Below are 18,200 nucleotides of genomic sequence, written 5' to 3' on the forward strand. Positions count from 1 at the left end.
TCCTCCCACGCTAGGGCTGCCCGGTGCTTGGGCGGCTGACAGTCCCCCAAGGGAGCCAGTTTTCTCAGCTGGGCAACCAGCAGGCTTGGCATCCCCTCTTTGAGCTTCGGCGGGCCCAGCTCGGCTGCCCAGGAAGGGGCTGCAGCAGGGCTGGGGGTTGTTCGAGCTGGCTCCGGTGGGCAGAGTCCTCAGTGCTCCCAGTGCCCAGCAAACACCCGCTGTCTTGCATTCCCACCCCTGGGGAGAGGCATCACTCCCAGGACGAAGTGGGAATGTTCTCAACGTTTGTCTCTGAATACGGTGTGTGCCTCAGTTTCCCTCTGTGCGACTCGATAGCTAGGTGATGCAGGATAAGGTGCAGCGACCCCTAGAGGGCAGGGTGACGGCCGACGGGCTGCAGAGAACGGCCGACACCCTGTAGCGGCAAGGTGGTAACTGACGGGCCCCCTGCACTGCAAGATCAGCCAGACGGTGCTGGAGAACAGACCAGGTGCCCTGCTGGCCCGGGAAAGAGACAAAGCCGGGGGCAGCTGGAAGGGGGTCAGTCTGCCTGGGCTGGGACTCGGGGAAGGCCCCTGGCTCTGCCCCCCCCCCACTGCACTTGCCTGAGTGCACTTTCCCTGGTGGGTCCCTAACCAGCCCTGTCTGTACGCTTTTCTGTGATCAGTGGCCACTGGCTGCTCTGCTCCTGGGGACTGGGTGAATTTTCTCTGTGTTTTTTTTTTTTTTTTCCCCAGCACCTGGTCTGCCTTAATCCCCCCTGGCCAGCAGGCTACTGAAAAAGCCAGACAGGGACCAGCCCGACCCGACCCCCCCCCCCGAGCCCGGTTCAAGATGTGTTCAGACAATGGTAGACATGCAGGCAGACCACTACCGTGGATGCCTCAGCCCATCCAAAAACTCAGCACATTGTGCCCAATGTTTCCTCAAAACACCCTTCTCCAGCATCCTGGTGCTTACACCACCAACTGCCCCCAACACCAGTACGTTCACACTCACAGCCCTGATAACTACGACCGTTACCCAATGCACTCAACACCCATCACATGCAGCATTTTAATCCCAAGTGCAGCAGTGCCCAAGTGCAGGCAGTGCCCCAAGTGCAGCAGCAGCAGTGCAGAGCCCTCAAGGAAGAACATATTCAAACCTGTGAGTGTAATGCTCGTCAATCACCTACCGTTACCCCCTTCCTGTTTTATGTACTGTATTTTAATAAAGGATTTCTTGTCTTTTTATTCACTGTTTTATTATTACAGAAACTGTAACATCTTACTACAAGTAAAAATAGGAACTGCAAATCAATGAAACCACTGCAGGTAACTGCTGTGAGCAATGCTCTTAACTGCAGTGGAAGGCACCCAACATTACTGTTGGCTTTCAGCCTCAAAGTGCTCCTTTAAGGCATCCCTTATCCTTGAAGCACTGTGCTGGGCCTCTCTAGTCGCCTTGCTCTCTTGGCTGTTCAAATTCAGCCTCCAGGCGTTGAACCTCGGAGGTCCATTCGTCAATGAAGGTTTCACCCTTCCCTTCACAAATATTATGGAGGATACAGCACGCGGTTATAATCGGCTGGATGCTGCTTTCCCCACATCTAAGCTTCCCGTACAGACTTCTCCATCTCCCCTTTAAACGGCCAAAAGCACACTCCACGGTCATTCTGCACCGGCTCAGCCTGTAGTTGAACCAGTCCTTGCTCATGTCAAGCTTCCCTGTGTACGGTTTCATGAGCCAAGGCATTAACGGGTAAGCGGGTCTCCAAGGATCACAATGGGCATTTCGACGTCCACCACTGTGATCTTCGGTCTGCCGGAAAAAAGTCCCTGCCTGCAGCTTCCTGAACAGGCACTGTTCCGAAAGATGCGTGCAATCATGCACCTTCCTGGCCATCCTGTGTAAATGTCAGTGAAACGCCCACGGTGATCCACAAGCGCCTGGAGAACCATTGAGAAATACCCTTCCGATTAATGTACTCGGATGCCAGGTGGGTGGTGCCAGAATAGGAATATGCGTTCCATCTATTGCCCCTCCACAGTTAGGGAAACCCATTTTTTGTGCAAAGCCATCCACAATGTCCTGCACATTCCCCAGACTCACGGTTCTTTCTGAACAGGATGCAATTAATGGCCCTGCAAAATTGCATCAGCAGTATTCCAACGGTCGACTTTCCCACTCCAAACTGGTTTGCGACCGATCGGTAGCTGTCTGGAGTAGCCAGCTCCAGACTGCAATAGCCACCCGCTTCTCCACTGACAGGGCAGCTCTCAGTCTCGTGTCCTTGCGCTGCAGGGTTGGGCGAGCTCAGCACACAGTCCCATGAAAGTGGCTTTTCTCATCCTAAAGTTGCAGCCACTGCTCGTCATCCAGACTTGCAGGACGATGTGATCCCACCACTCAGTGCTTGTTTCCCTGAGCCAAAGGCGGCGTTCCACGCTGCAGAGCACGTCCGTTACTGCCACAAGCAATTTACTGTCAGGTGCGTCAGCCGCATCTATTTTCATCATCTGAGCTCTCACTGTCACTTTGGAGCATAAGGAATAGCTCCACTGCCAGACGTGATGTGCTGGCAACATTCATCAGCAATGTCCTCAGCAGCTCGGGCTCCATTTCTCTCTGAAATCACGCGACAGACTCACAATGGCACCAAACGGCTGAAAAGGGAAGCGATGCACCACGGGTGGTTGAAACAGGAAGTCAGGAATGACCTGCACCCTTCCGTCCCCTTCCCACAACCCACAGCGACAAAATGGGACGAGGTGCTCTGTGGGATAGCTGCCCACAATGCACCACTCACAACAGCGCTGCAACCAGTGCAAGTGTGGACACACTGCAGCGCTGGTCGCTATCAGTGTGGACACACTGCAGCGCTGGCCGTACACAGCTGTACGAGCACAGCTGTAACTACCAGCGCTGCAAAACTGCCAGTGTAGCCTCAGCCTTAATGTCCATTCTCCTACCCATTGCAGTTCCTTTCTCCATTGATGTATCCTCTTACTTGGTTTTCTCCTCCTGTTCAGTGTTATAATCAGGTGTCGCAATTACGTGAAGGTTTTATTTGGAATGTTTTTAGCTTAACAAAATACGTAAATGGGTATGAGTCTTCTGCTTTTCTTTACTATGTTCCAGTTTGGAGTTTTAAAAGTGTAGTAGTGAAATACTGAAGAAAATGAGTCGCACTTGACTACCATCATTGAAAACTAGACAAACTATTACTCTATTGCATCCTCATTAAAAACGCCCTCTTTGCTTAGGGGGGTATGTATATATAGATACTCCAGGGGTAATTCTGCAACAAAAACTAAATTCTATGCACAATATTTTAAAATTCTCCATATTTTATTTGTCAATGCAATATAATTCTGCCAGTTGCAATTATTTTGGTAAACTATTTAAACTACGATACAATGGATGGAGAATGGGATTGTAGGGCACTGGAGGAAATATCCAACCCCCTTTGTTTAATAGTAATGTAGCTAGGTTTGACCCTTTATTTCTAGTTTATTAGTCAACAAATTATATGCAGCCATATGCTCAGTATTACATCATAGGCAACAGGAGAGCAAGTGAGGCCTGGGAAATCAAACTCACAATTTATATTGGCTACCGATCATTTTCAGAAAGGTTAGTAGTAGACAGTTCATAGAGCACATTTTGATCGGAAAATTTTTCAGTCCCAAAAATTAGACCAATTCTAATCACTGAAGCACCATAAGCATTTATATGGTCATACTGTCTTTTACAGTAAGGCTACTTCATACCTTTCTGGCAACGTAAAGGAACCTTAAAACTTTTACAAGTTTTATGCTCCTGGAGGGGGGACACTAAGAACAGGAATCAAATCACTAATAGTGGGATCAACTAAGTAGTCAGGCTGCTATGTTATATTCTGCTTGAGAGGACAGAGCCTGCCGCCAAACACCCCACAGCCCCTCCATGCGAGGCATGCTGCAATAGTGAACCAGAAGGACAGTCTCTCTTGTTCATTCAACTGCATGCCTTCCCAGTCCCACCCTTTGGCATTAATTGGTGTGTCCCCATGAATGTCAGCCCTCTCCCACCCCCCAAGCTGATTTACGTCTTCACTGGCTGCTCCGGGCAGTGGTGCAGAATTCATCCAGGAGTGTGTAGTGCATCTCCCAGGTGGGATTGCTGAGTAGAGTTCAGGTAACTTGGAAACTTGTGGCAATCGTATGTCTTATCCAGTAAACCCCAGTTCTTCTCATATAGATGACTTCAAAACTCTGTTTTCAAGCCAGCTGTAAAATATATTTTTGTTCCTGTGTGTATAACTCAAAAGGCAAAGCAGTACTGCAAGATGGGGTAATTAGACTGTAGGGAAGTTGAATTTGGAGGAAAGAACTAGGGCATAACTATCTTCCTATTTACAAAAAACATCTCAGAAGTCCTGCCTTGGGTTTGAAGCTCTGTTGTGCTAACCACTATAAGTGGTTAGAAATTGACTGGGAAAATGAGATTTTTAGCTTCTAGACTTGGTTCTGGTACATAACTTGATTGTAGCTAAGTGTTTAAAACAATGTTTAGAATGATGGTAAGCTGTAGAATGCACACATGCATACTAAGTTGACATTCAGCATGAATATGTATTGTGTACAGAATGCGTCTGAGCTATGTATGAACCGTTATCTTAGCCAGTGTTACTTAATTTAACCAGATGACCAATCCATCCACTTACTTAAACTCTTAAAAACACTGACTTGGGAAGAAAAGTCTGTTTAAAAACATAAATAAAAAAGCAACGTAGGAAATTACAAAACTAAGTCTTTATTTCAGAAACACTTAGAGGCTGCTGAGAGGTAACTACAATGTCATCAATCGGAGCACTAACAATCTAAAGCATTAAAAAGCAAGAAAATGACTTGTAAAGGACATTACACATCTTACACTGCCTACATAATAAATACATCATAGTTATTCCTTAAATATTATAAATATTTCAACGCAAGTCTTAAATAGCCTAAAATAAAATAGTAGTTTCTTTTTCAAGATTAATATCAAATATGCACACACATAGTTAGAATCAGCCTCAAATACTAGTCGGCATACACTTTCCCTGTTAAATCATAAACGTATGGTGAAATGTCATAATTAAATGTTCATCATTATCAAATGATTGTAAGAATGTAAACCAAGAATTCTTCTGTCTGTATGCAAATGTTAACTGGTATTTCCCATTTAACCATACCTCTTAAGGACCTTCCCATGGGCCAGACTCAAGGTATTATGCAGTGCATGTTTCTTTATAATTAAAAACAATGCATTTGTTAACATAGGCAGCTAAAGATTTTGCAAGGTTAACTGTTCTGTTATCTTTGAGTTCTTGAGCTTAAAGTGACAGGTGTAGCAGACTTTAACTTCTGAAACTTTTTTGTTTAATTTTTGGGCTAACTTAAATGTCTATGTATTGGTGGGTAGGGTCACTTTTTTTCCCTCTTGTTACTTTGAAAACAAGTTGCTCTCACAATTTGAAAAAAACACAACTGGGATGTGACATTTAAAATTTCTAGCTATAAAAGATTCTCTGTTTATGGTCTGGAAACTAAGTATTTCAGGAGTTGTGGGATTATAAGATTTCAGATTTGTGTAGTTGCTTGTTCCAGCTTATCCAAGATTCAGTTACTTATTTAGCTGTGTAAGTCTGGAACTGGCATTTACAAATTGATATGCAGCCTACTGAAACTTTTAAATTTTAAATGCAGTATGAGCAGAAGCTGTACAAGTTGTTATATAAGGTGATAATATTGCAGCTGATTTGGCAAGAATGAATAACCCTGTTCTAATGAATATATGCAAGGAGGTTAATTAAGATTCCTTATCTGTGAATTACCTAACATTTTAACAATTTCAACCTTAATTTTTTCAGCGATATTAAGTAGCAAGCTTGTTATTTCCAATTTAAAAAAAAAAAAAGTGAGCAGAACAATGAGAGAATCTCCAGCAGACACAATTGTACAAAAGATCCATGTCTTTCCTTCTTCACGGTCGCTGATACAAATGCTAATGTTGTGACCTTACTTAACTTATGAGGTCTGTCAAGATCAGCCCGTGGTTGTAAGGAAATGGATTCTTTATACTGATGCATACTTGGGGCATGTCATGCTATGTCCCAAAATCACTTTTATTAGGTCGACTTACAGCCAGGGCAGGAATTACTGCAGTGGCTGATGTCTCCACTAGTCTCCCTTTTTTGTCAGTGGTGTTCATCTTCACTGGAAGCGCTTCCACCAACTGAAGAGAGGCAGTATAGGAACCTGAGAGCCAGAGCTCTGACCCCTGCACAGCTTCATGCTGAAAGCCCAGTTGCCGCCTGGGCTTCTCGCCTCCCAGCACAGAGCCGTGAAATTGACAAGACACTTACATCCGCTGTTGGATAACGCAGTGTCTACACCAGGGGTCAGCAACCTTTCAGAAGTGGTGTGCCGAGTCTTCATTTATTCACTCTAATTTAAAGTTTTGCGTGCTAGTAATACATTTTAAAGTTTTTAGAAGGTCTTTCAATAAGTCTGTAATAAACAATAATAGTTTAGTTATATGTAAAATAAATAAGGTTTTTAAAATGTTTAAGAAGCTTCACTTAAAATGCAGAGCCCCCCAGACTGGTGGCCAGGACCTAGGCAGTGTGAGTGCCACTGAAAATCAGCTTGCATGCTGCTTTTGGCATGCATGCTATAGGTTGCCTACCCCAGGTCTGCAAATACTGTGTCTCCCGAACTACAGTGACATAAGCGCTACACCTCACATGGAGGCGTAGTAGTTACTCTCTACATCAGCGGGATGAGGCTGTAGTGTGTACACTGACATAATTAGGTCAATGTAAACTGCCCTACATCGACCTAATTGTAGCATAGACCAGGCCTTAGAGAAACCAGATAAGAGGAGCCTCTCGGCTTCATAACAGCTTTCATACAGGATCTTTCTTACAAGTTACATCCTGAAAAACACCGATTCAAGTTTTGAGTAGTACTTGAAGTCACCACCACCATATCTCCTTAACAAATATCAGCAAGGAGTGCCCCTTTTTCCAGGTGTGGGAGACCATGTGGAGGGTTCAGAGGGTGTATAGAGCCTGTAGCCCACCCTCTCCAATGCAGTGTAGTGAAACTGCCCAGGCCTGTTACTGGGTCTGTCTGGATCTGGATGCTGGGACTATTATTCTCAGTCTCTTCGGCTCTTTTTCAGTAATTCATTCTGCATATGAACAAGTTCAAAATCTGCCAATATTAATATAGTACTTCTCTCTTCCAGTAGTCTCACCATCCTTCTTTCCTCCCCACCCCTTTTCTACTCATTGACTTGTTCATGCTGTCATACGTCTATCAGTATTCTACATGTTAGTTCTCTTCTTGCTTTGACTTACAAACCCTGGCCTTCTGTTTAGTGGGCCCTATTTCTTGACTCCTGCAAAAATGGGACTGCAAGGCACAGGAGTTGACTGTTTTCAGTTGGCTGCACGGAAACATTTTGCTATAAATGCATGATTTATCTTACAATATTATTTTAAGGCTTTCTCTTCTTCACTGACAGTAATTACTGGATTGGCTGTGTAAAGTTTTATGCCCACATCTCTAATATAGTATAATACATCTGGACAGAAATACACAAAATGGTGGCAATCAGTATTGAGAATCTGGTTTTGAAGAGTGGTTTTCAGACCAGAGAAACTTATTTCCTTGAGCAGCAGGACCATGAGCTTCTGCTCCTGTTTGCCCAAGAAAAAGTAACTGGCAGTAAGGATGCATGATTCTCTGATGTGGTGATGCTGTCATAACAGAAATACATTTTCAAACCAGACCTATACCTAATACAACAAATCACTGTTTGTTTTTTCTTTCAGCTGTACACATTGAGAAGATAACACTGAAAGGAGTACCAAGAAAAAGGGCTGACAAACATTTGGAGTACACCTTCAAAGTAAGCAAATAACAGCTGGCTTTTAAAAGTACATCTTTTTAATATGAAGTTAACAGAGCTTTTGGGATATACAAATTGTTTTTAAAGTACTAGTGTTTAGTGAGATTTCTCTCCCCACTAGTTCTTTTAAAAGTGGTGTTTAGTATTCTAAGACACATGCTCTTTGCCTCCTTCATTAAGGTATGGCGCAAATGCTGCCTGTACTGCCAGGCCTGAGGTTTGAAGACACAACATACTGAACACCAGTTAGGCCTCTTCTAAATGTAGTGTGTGTTACTCCAGAGTGGTGATATGCCTGAAAATCTTGGCCTTTCTGGGTCTAACCCAGACTTGGAGAGCTGCATGCTTGTGATAATTCTAAAACAGAGTACTAGTAAAATATTTAATACTAAAACTGTTTACTTAGTAAAAATACCAAATAGGTGTCCTGAGGTTCTTGTTTCTGCAGCTGCCAGTAGTACGGAAGTCAGAGAGGCGTTCAAAGCCATGTGGCCCTTTTATAACTATATTCTGAATGTTTGGTACTACAAAAAGGTGGCCCTGACAAGCACTGCTTTCTGGAAGGTCTACCTGGTGCGTCCCACAAGCACGAGAATATCCAGAGACAATGATCTGATGGTTACCAGGGGATGGGGGTTGATTACAGAATTGAGTAGTGCTTTGCTACTAGTTCAGAAAAGTAGCTTTTTATACTGAAGTGCATTAAGGTAGACCAGTGATCCCCCATTTTTCATCTGGCGGGCGCCAGACGAAGGACCGTGGCGGCGGTGGAGCATCCGCAGAAATGCCCCTGAATTCCTGCCATATTTCGGCGGCAACGCCTCTCGATGACGCCGCTTGCTACTGATAAGCGGCGTCATCAAGAGGCATCGCCGCTGAAATGCGGCAGAAATTTGGGGGCATTTCGGCGGATGCTCCACCGCCGGCCAGGACGCGGGCGTATTTAGCCCTGTGGGCACCGCGTTGGGGACCCCTGAGTTAGACTATTAATACTGTGTAGCCACGAACTCTGTAAACTGGTGCTACTTGACTAAATGAGGACAACTTACGGTTTGTCCCTAGTCAGTGCTATGTAATGTGGCCAAGTACATAAGGCACTGGATTGGGACTCAGAAGGCCTGGGTTTGATTCCTTTCCCCATCTGTAAAATGTGATAATGATACTAATCTTTTTGCAAAGCATTTTGAGATCTGCTAATAAAGTGCTATATAAAAGCAAGGTATTTCAGTATCTAACCTTATGGGCCACTGACAAGTAGACATGAAAATGTACAGTAACAATATTCCCAGGCAAAAACTTTTAAGTTTGGAGCTAAAGTGAAAAAAAAAATCTCACTTGTGTTTTGGGGGGACAGAATACCATAATGTTGTAAAGCATGTTAATTTAGAATTTAGTCTGCAAAATGTGTAATACACTGCAGATGCACAGGCAGTTGTTGTTGAAGCAATCTTAACTGTGTCAAAGTGGCTCTCTAAGAACAACCAGAAACTTGAGTTATGTCTGTTTCAGCTGAGAGCAACCTCCCTGCCCAGTAGACAGACTTGTGCTCTCTACTTGAGTTAGCATGCTAAAAATAGTAGGTTGGACACTGCCGCATGGTCAGCTGCTTGAGCTAACCACCAGAGTCCAACTCTGCCTACCCCTCTGGATCTGAGCTCTGATAGCTAGACCAAACCACTGCCTGTGCCACAATATCCACTCTAGCAGTCGGCCCCACTGTGTTATGCAATGAACCTTTGACAAAATTACTTTTCTTAGTGGTGGACATGCCATTCAACTTTTAAAAAAAATACTGCGGACCTCAGCATTTTTACTGCAGAGACATGTGTCCATGTGCAGACATGTTGCTGATCCCTGCACCCACTGCTACTTCTAACACGCTAGCTTGAGCAAAGTTACTGAGTGGGAGGCGTGCTCCCATCTGCAGCATAGACATACCCTTTAGACAACCATCTCCAGCCATCGCATAATCATGTTATTAGTGACATAAACATGAGTAACTCAAAGGTATTTCAGAGAGCCAGTCTGCAGGTTGTCATGATAGCAGTCTGGAAATCCCACATGAAGTGGGAAGGGAGCAGAGACTTGCTGGAAAGCATTGAAGTGAATTCTCCAGCTCCGCTCCCTTTGTACTCTTAGGGTGGAGAATAGCTCCTTCTCTAGCACATCTCGGAACCCAAACAACTAGATCTTGGCTATTCAACTTTTTCCTTTTGCTCCAAACCACTTGAAGGGTCTGCCTTGTAAGTTCTTCTCTACCCTTCAAAAAATATGAGGTTCTAGAAACTGTCATCCTCCACAATCATAGCAGCTTACAAGGCTCTCCAGGATCTGGATTGAAAATGGTAGTGGTTAGATCCACTCAGCTATTGCTAAATACCCTCTTATTTTGAGCTATCGGCTCCACTTCCTGATATATAGGATCTTCTGAAGCTAGAAAACAGAGCCATTTAGCAGAGGAAGAGAAAATAATTTACTCTTCACTTAATAAGTAATTATATGGAGGCTTTAGTTTGCTGTTCACATATTGGCTAGTGCAGCAAAGCATGGAGAAGCATTGATACAGTGTATGAACACATCAGAATATGGAGTCTACTCTAACTTCATAACATTTTTTTGATGCAAACTTTTGCAATACTTATTGCATTCTACATCCATCTCTTGTATGACTTTTTAAACATTAAAACTCCTTAACTTTGAGATAGCTAAGTGTATCATTTTACAGTTAGAGTAACTGAACAGAGGTTTTGACTTACCCAAATAGGAGTAGTGGAACTAAATTTTGTGTGCCTCACTTGGAATCCTCTTCTCTAAAGAAACTGTGGTTTACTGGGCTTGTTTGGTACTGGGAGCCAGTAATTACTGAGCACTAATACTGCTTCTTCTAATAGCAGTAAATTTCTTCTAGTAATTTAGTTGTATAGCCTCAGATGCATAATTTAGGCCCAGATTTTCAAGTGTGCTAATCTTGTGTATCCAGCTTGATTCTCTTTTCTCCCCCCCCCTCACCCCCATCATTCTCTCGCACTCTGGAGATGATTGATTTATTGGTGCTTGTTCCTCCAGAAATGTCTGAGTTGTCTTTTAGAACCGGGGATCTCAACCTTTCTCTTTCTGAGCTCCCCCCTTCCCCCAACATGCTGTAAAAACTCTATGGCCCACCTGTGCCACAGCAACTGGTTTTCTGCATATAAAAGGGGGGGCCAGGGATAGGGGGTAGTAAGAAGGGCAATTGCATGGGGCCCCTATGCCACAGGGCCCCGCAAAGCTAAGTTGCTCAGGCTTTGGCTTCAGCCCCAGGTCATGGAGCTCAGGGCCCTGGGCTTCAGCTCGAAGCAGTGGGGCTTTGACTTTTTGCCCTGGGCACCAGTGAGTCTAACACTGGCCCTGCTTGGAGGACTCCCTGAAACCTGTTTGCAGCCCCCCCTCCCCCCCAGGGAACCCCAGACCCCTGGTTGAGAACCACTATTTTAGAGGATATCCAAAGTTAGTAAGGGCCCCACTTTCAAAAGGAGACTACTATCTATATTTTGCCAAAATGGATATTAATACTTAATTTCAGTGGATATTTGTATACCATCTTGAAATGGACAGTGCTGTAGATGTACTGAACATATTTAGTGTAATGCAAAGAAAGAAACATAATGTAACTTTTCTTTTCTTCTCCTCTCCCTTCCTATCAGGTAACCTGGTCTGATCTTTCTGTAACGTGTGTAACAAAAACACATCAGGAGCTGCAGGAGTTCCTACTAAAAGTATGTATTCAAGTTTAAGCAACCTACAAGCAGAGTACTGTACATCGCACTACAATTTCATGGGATGGGGCACTAGTAGGTGATTTTGGCTCTTGAGCTTCAATGACAGAAGCTTGAGAATATTGCCAGATTCTTGGCTTTCAGGAAAGCATGGGTTGAATGAATACCAATGTATGTTAGCCATTCTATTTAAAGGAATGTATATTGTATGGTGACTTCTTTCCAAAGTATGTTGACCATCCTTCTGCCCAAGCAGGACTAGAAGATACGGTTCTTATCAAGAACCAAAGGATAAGATTCCTTGGTTGGCAGGAAACAGTAGTTTGAGATGGGAGACAACCCTTCCTGCCCTTTTGGTTCTAATTGAGCTATTATAAAGCTGTACGGCTGTCTTTCTTTATGCCCCCAGGGGAGCTTGGAGCTAATACTGGACATGGTCTACATGGATGCTAACAAACATGTTAGTACTGCTCTAGGACAATAACTTAATTACTGGTGCAAAGCCAAGAATACCAAACTTCTTACAATTTTCTACTTGGTGTTGTAGAGACAAATGCAGTCCCCTTCCCTGAGGAGCTCACATGATGTGAGTAAACTAGCAGATATTTGTGCTGTATGTCCATTGTGTCCTGTAAAATGGGTTAAAACAGTACTATCATCCTAGCTACTGTGGTCTTGCATCCATTCCTCAGTGGCTATTCTTGGGTTGTGCCTACCCTAGGGAATCTTACTTTACCTCTCCCAGTGATTCAGAGCGTTAGCGAGAGCTTGGCTCGAATAGCTTCTGGTGTTACTGTTACCCTGTTAACTAAAACTGTGGCACATGTAACTTTATACAGAGAGCATCTTGATGGACCCCAGTGCATATGAATTACACTTGCTCTACAGCCAAAATGCTTCTGAAATAAATGTAGTCAAACTTTACTAATTCTGGGTCACTGAGAATGAAAATGATGCATAAAATTGTTGATTGGCTCTAGTTTTCAAGATATGCTATTGGGTCAGTATATACGACCCTTGACTTGCGAATGGCGGAGGATAAGTGACTTGTAAAGGGGAAGGGGAAATGACTAAAATACGTCTTTGACTGGATCTATGAATAAATCTGACTGGGTTTGGATAGTACTTGCTTTTTAGGCAAAACAATGAATGATGCAATCTGAAGCTGGTATTGCGTCATACATGATATGAATTGCATCATGTTATTCCTAGAAGTCATGGATGATGCAATCATAACAAAGCTTACATCACTCTGCTGAACAAATTGCCCTATATCAGCTCTAGAAATCATACAGTGTTGTGCTCTCTTATTTGTCAGTGTTTGATTTTGCAAAGGGACACATTTCTGTTTAGCCAAAGTGAGCAGAGATGCCTCGTACTTGTGTGACCAGTGCAGGTAACTTCTGCTATGTTTGTGGTGAAGTGACTTTTGCATCACAAAAGCGCAGTATAACCACTATGGTTAAGAAAGTGTATCACCTTTATTTTGGCTGCAAAATTGGAGATCAGGACAAGAGGTGGGCCCCACACATGCTGCAACACTTGTGCAACAAATCTTTGCCAGTGGTTGAACAGGAAAAGGATATCTATGCCTTTTGCAGTGCCAATGATCTGGAGAGAACCAGCAGATCATACCAGCAATTGTTACTTCTGCATGGTACCTCCAGCTGGGAAAGGTGTCTCAAAGAAGAAAAAGTGGACTGTGCTTTATCTAAACATTCCATCAGCTATACGCCCAGTACCCCATGGAGAAGGACTGCCGGTTCCCGATGCACCAGAATCATTCTCACTTGAGTCAGACGAGGAAGAGGATGAAACTTCTGGTCCTGAACATCAGTGTCACAGGACCCACATTTTCTCCCATCCTCCTCCTCCTCCTCCTCCTCTGAACTACACCTCATAACACAAGGTGAACTGAATGACCTTGTCAGGGATTTGGAACTACCCAAGAGTAAGGCAGAGCTGTTGGGCTCCAGACTACAGCAGTGGAATCTCCTGGCAGGTGATGTTAGTTTCCATGTTCCGTGACCATCAAAAGGATCTTGTCCCATTCTTCTTCATGGAAGGTGATCTTGTAGCCTGCAACAACATCAATGGTGTGATGGCAGCCCTCAACATCGTTCACGATCCAGATGAGTGGAGACTGTTCATTGATTCATCGAAGACGAGTCTTAAAGCTGTTTTGCTGCATAATGGCAATGTTTTGCCATCAATTCTAGTTGGTCATGCAGTCCATATGAAGGAAACCTATGACAACATGAAACAACTTTTGAGGTGCATAAACTATGACCAACATCAGTGGCAGCTTTGTGGCGATTTGAAGGTTGTTGCTCTCTTGCTTGGTCTGCAGACTGGATACACAAAGTACTGCTGTTTTCTCTGCGAATGGGATAGTCATGCAAGAGATTCCCACTACATCAAGAAAGATTGGCCACTCCGACAGTCATTGGAGCCTGGGAGGAAAAGTGTTCAGCATCCACCACTTGTTGAATCAAGGAAGATTTTGTTACCACCCTTACACATCAAGCTGGGTCTGATGAAGAACTTTGTCAAGGCCATTGACAAAACACAAGCAGCTTTCAAGTACCTCCGTGGAAAATTTCCAAGGTTAAGTGAAGCTAAGATAAAGGAAGGTGTCTTTGTTGGTCCTCAGATTCGTGAACTTCTTCGAGATGATGCATTTGACCATGCACTGCGTGGCAAGGAAAAGACGGCATGGAAAGCCTTCCAGTTAGTGGCAATAAATTTTCTCGGAAACAACAAGGCAGACAACTACAGGTTGTTGGTGGAAAACCTCCTCAAGGCATACAAAAGCCTTGGTTGCAACATGTCACTAAAGATACATTTTTTGCACTCTCATCTAGATTTTTTTCCACCGAACTGCGGAGCAGTGAGCGACGAGCACGGCGAGCGATTTCACCAGGACATTGCAACAATGGAGAAACGCTATCAGGGCAAATGGAGCCCATCAATGCTTGCAGACTATTGCTGGACAGTGACAAGAGATGCTCCATTTAATGAATACAAGAGACAAGCCAAGAAGCGCCGAGTAGACACTGAATAGGACTAAACTATGTACATAATAGTTTTTTGCCTTTTGTTTCATAATACATTTTATTTATATAAGCCTTTTGCTGATTTTTAAAGTGTTACATAAACAGGACAGGTGAAATATTATCATGTAAAGCAACCATAAACACATGAAAAGACCTAGGTTTACAATTTATGATTAAAACTCTACTATCTACACAATATACATAGACATAAACTGTAAAAACTTAAATATCTTAGAAACAGTAGCCAATCAGTTGTTTTAATTGTCATATTTGAATTCAGCACATCAAAATACATAATAAATACCACATTTTATCTCTGAAGCAGACGACTTCTCAAAAATTGTAGACCAGTGTTATCAGTGTTTGGAGCTTTGCTACTCTAAAAGGGGAATAACAGTTATGTTCATATTGGAAAACCCTTCTTGCTCAGCATACAATTCCAGACTATTTTTTGAATGTTATACACTTTTTTCATTTGGGAGACTTCTAGATCTGTGAGAGCTTTGAAGCGTTCTAAGAGCTTGTGTATGTTACCCGCGGGATCAACGCACAGTGATCAATCCAGCGGGGGTTGATTTTTATCATGTCTAATCTAGACACAAACTGACTGCTGAGCACTCTCCTGTCAACTCCGGTAATCCACTGGAGCAAGAGGCACCATCGACTCACCACAGTATGTTGACTTCAGCTATTTGAATTGCATAGCTGAAGTTACATAACTTAGATCTCTCCCCCCTCTCCCTCCAATGTAGACCACACCTGAGAGACCTTCCTCAGTTTCTAATAACCTCAAGTGCTAAGAAGTCTAGCCAGACTCCTGTTCATGTCTGCTTCCAAGTGCAGAGCTAAGCCTAGAGATTTAGCTATTAAGAATCCAGCGGGTATGGATTTAGTTGAAGTATGTATGACCCTAATCTAGACTGGCTGCACAATGTGGTACAGATGATTGGCCAGCACCATAATGGTGAAATACTGTGACTAACAAATAGAGAGGGATCCACACCAAATGACTCCGCAGAGAGGCTGTGGGTCTCTGAGAGTAGTGAGGCACAGGATAGCTGTAATGATATTACACTACCTAATAGGGATGATCAACATCCTGGCAGACTAATTCAGACAGAATCTGTGGTACCAGTATGATCCCTGAAAGTCAGTTGCAGCATGGATATTTTTCTGGTGGGAACACATCTGTCTGATGTTATAACAAGACACGATACCAATGTCAGAGGTTCTGTTCTAGGCCAGATGAAGGTGTTAGTCACTTCAAATGCTTTTCTGCTGAATTAGGGAACAGATCTCCTCTATTGCCTCTCCTATCCTTTTGGATACCAAGCATGTGGAATAAAGTCTAGCAAGACAGGACACTGCTTTTAGTGGTTTCCATTGTTCTGTTGGTGCAGCTTCCAATAACAGGGTGACTGTGCAGTTTTACTAGTAAGTAACTTTCATATACACATACTCAGGCTGCTGCTTTTGTATTTGATACCTTTTTTGATGAGTTATCTGTCTCTGAACTGCTCGAGGGGCAAGATGAGTGATTACGGTCATGGAAAAATCCTTGTATGAAGGATTCCCAGTCGTCTTTACATTAGAAAGACAAATAGGGGGATATGATAAAAGTGTATAAAACCTACAGTAGAACCTCAGGGTTGCAGACACAGAGATACAAACTGACCAGTCAGCCACACACCTCATTTGGAATCAGAAGTATGCAGTCAGGCAGCAGAGACCAAAAAAAAGCAAATAGTGTACAGCCCTGTGTTTAAACGTAAATTACTAAAAAGGGAAAGATAAGGAAACTGTTTCTGTGCTTGATTCATTTAAATTAAAATTCTTAAGCATCCTTTTTCTTCTGCATAGTAAAGTTTCAAAGTGTATTAAGTCAATGTTAAATTTTAAAAGAACAACCATAACATTTTACTCAGTTATGAACGTTTGAGTTATGAACAACTTCCATTCCTCAGGTGTTCATAACTCTGAGGTTCTACTGTATACTGTAGAGTAGGTAGATAGAGAGCTTCTGTTCTACCCTCATAGTGGAAGAATAATTGGACATTCAGTGAAACTGATTAAAGGAATTAGACTAACAGGATGTTACTAAGGCCAAGGCATAATTCAGAGGGATTCAACATTTGTATGGCTAACGCAAATAGTTTGTTAAATTCTGAAAGGGATAACTGGATAAGCATGTGGTCTGGTAGGTAGTCATTCTCCAAGTAGTAGGTACAGTGAAACCCCACTATAACGCGATAATTGGGGTCCACAAAATTCCATCACGATAAATGCGGGATCACTTTACAGTGGGGTTATGAAAATTTACCATTTCAAGCCGGTCAGTTTGTCTTGTTTAAAAAAAAATAAAAGATTATCCCAGCATGTTTTAAACACAAGTAGTAATTTAATTTCATGTACATGAAAAAACATGTGAATCGACTATACTAATCGTTGCGCAGAGTGCAAAGTCAATCTGGCTGCATGACTCCATAATTTTAAATTTCATCTCTTCTTAAAGCTATCTAGTGTGATCTGCTTATTTGCCGCAGACTGTTTGGCTTCTAGCAAAGTCAAAAATGCTTGTGACTTGGAGGATTTTGACACTGTCCACGTCTTGAATTTCTAGCCATCTCAAACTGGCTTCTAGGTGCTTTACTGCCTCAGACGCTTTTGGTGGGGAAGTTGAGGTGCTGTCGTTGTCATTAGTGCCACTGGTTTCGGGCTCTGGTGGTGCAGCTTTATTCTTCCCACTGACCTTTGCAACAATTTTGTCGTCTGAGATCTGTTCATATGGGGCAGATGTCATCTGCTGAAAACCAGTTGAGGATATCATGATGACTGTGCTCATATTCTCTGAGTGCTTCTTTGGCTAAACATACGTCGTATTCAGTGAATCTTGTAAATTCAGGCTCGTCATCGTTACCATCGTGTGTAGATGACGGAAAAGCTGGATCAGGACCCTTTATCCAGCATTGTTCAATGCAGCGTGCAGAGATGGAAAGCCTGGGATGCTCATCTGAGGTGACAGACTTCTTTCAGGTTGTGTGACGCCAGTGATGTGTTGATGGAGGAGCTGTTATCCGCTACCATCTGCTTGATCATTTCATGACGATAGTTTTGCCTTGGTCCAGTGGCTGGATTTCTGACAGTGTTCTTCGGAGATAAGAGACCTTAATCTTGCCATCACGACTGACAAGTTTTTCCACTGGGGGGTGGGCAGGGCAATTATCCAGCAGGAGAGCTTTTTCCTCCTGCTTGAGTTTTCGCAAATGACCCCGAACAGCTGGCACGAAAGTTTTATGGAACCAGTCTTAAATATGAAGCTATTCATCCATGCATTCTTGCTGTTGGTGTATTTGAAGGGAAGGGCCTTCATATTAACATGATGAAAACATCTGGGAGACCTCGCTTTTCCGACCATCAGAGGTCTGACTTTGTGACTGCTAGACTTGTTGACGCAAAACAAGAG

The 18,200-nt window shown here is 43.2% G+C and overlaps 1 protein-coding gene across 4 annotated transcripts in view; it reads left to right on the top strand.

Moving 5' to 3' along the window:
- ZCCHC2 (zinc finger CCHC-type containing 2) overlaps window positions 1-18,200 on the top strand; it is a 347,582-nt gene that overhangs the window by 27,180 nt on the left and 302,202 nt on the right. For all 4 annotated transcript variants that reach the window (XR_012655308.1, XM_075062813.1, XM_075062812.1 and 1 more), the window contains exons 3-4: window positions 7,850-7,926; window positions 11,610-11,681. Coding sequence is in view for 3 of the 4 variants with exons in the window: in XM_075062813.1 (XP_074918914.1) it covers window positions 7,850-7,926; window positions 11,610-11,681 (149 nt within the window). In the remaining variant the exon portion in view is untranslated. The remainder of the gene's footprint in view (window positions 1-7,849; window positions 7,927-11,609; window positions 11,682-18,200) is intronic.

This window comes from Chelonoidis abingdonii, chromosome 2, assembly GCF_003597395.2.
Source record: "Chelonoidis abingdonii isolate Lonesome George chromosome 2, CheloAbing_2.0, whole genome shotgun sequence".
Lineage (NCBI taxonomy): Eukaryota > Metazoa > Chordata > Testudines > Testudinidae > Chelonoidis > Chelonoidis abingdonii.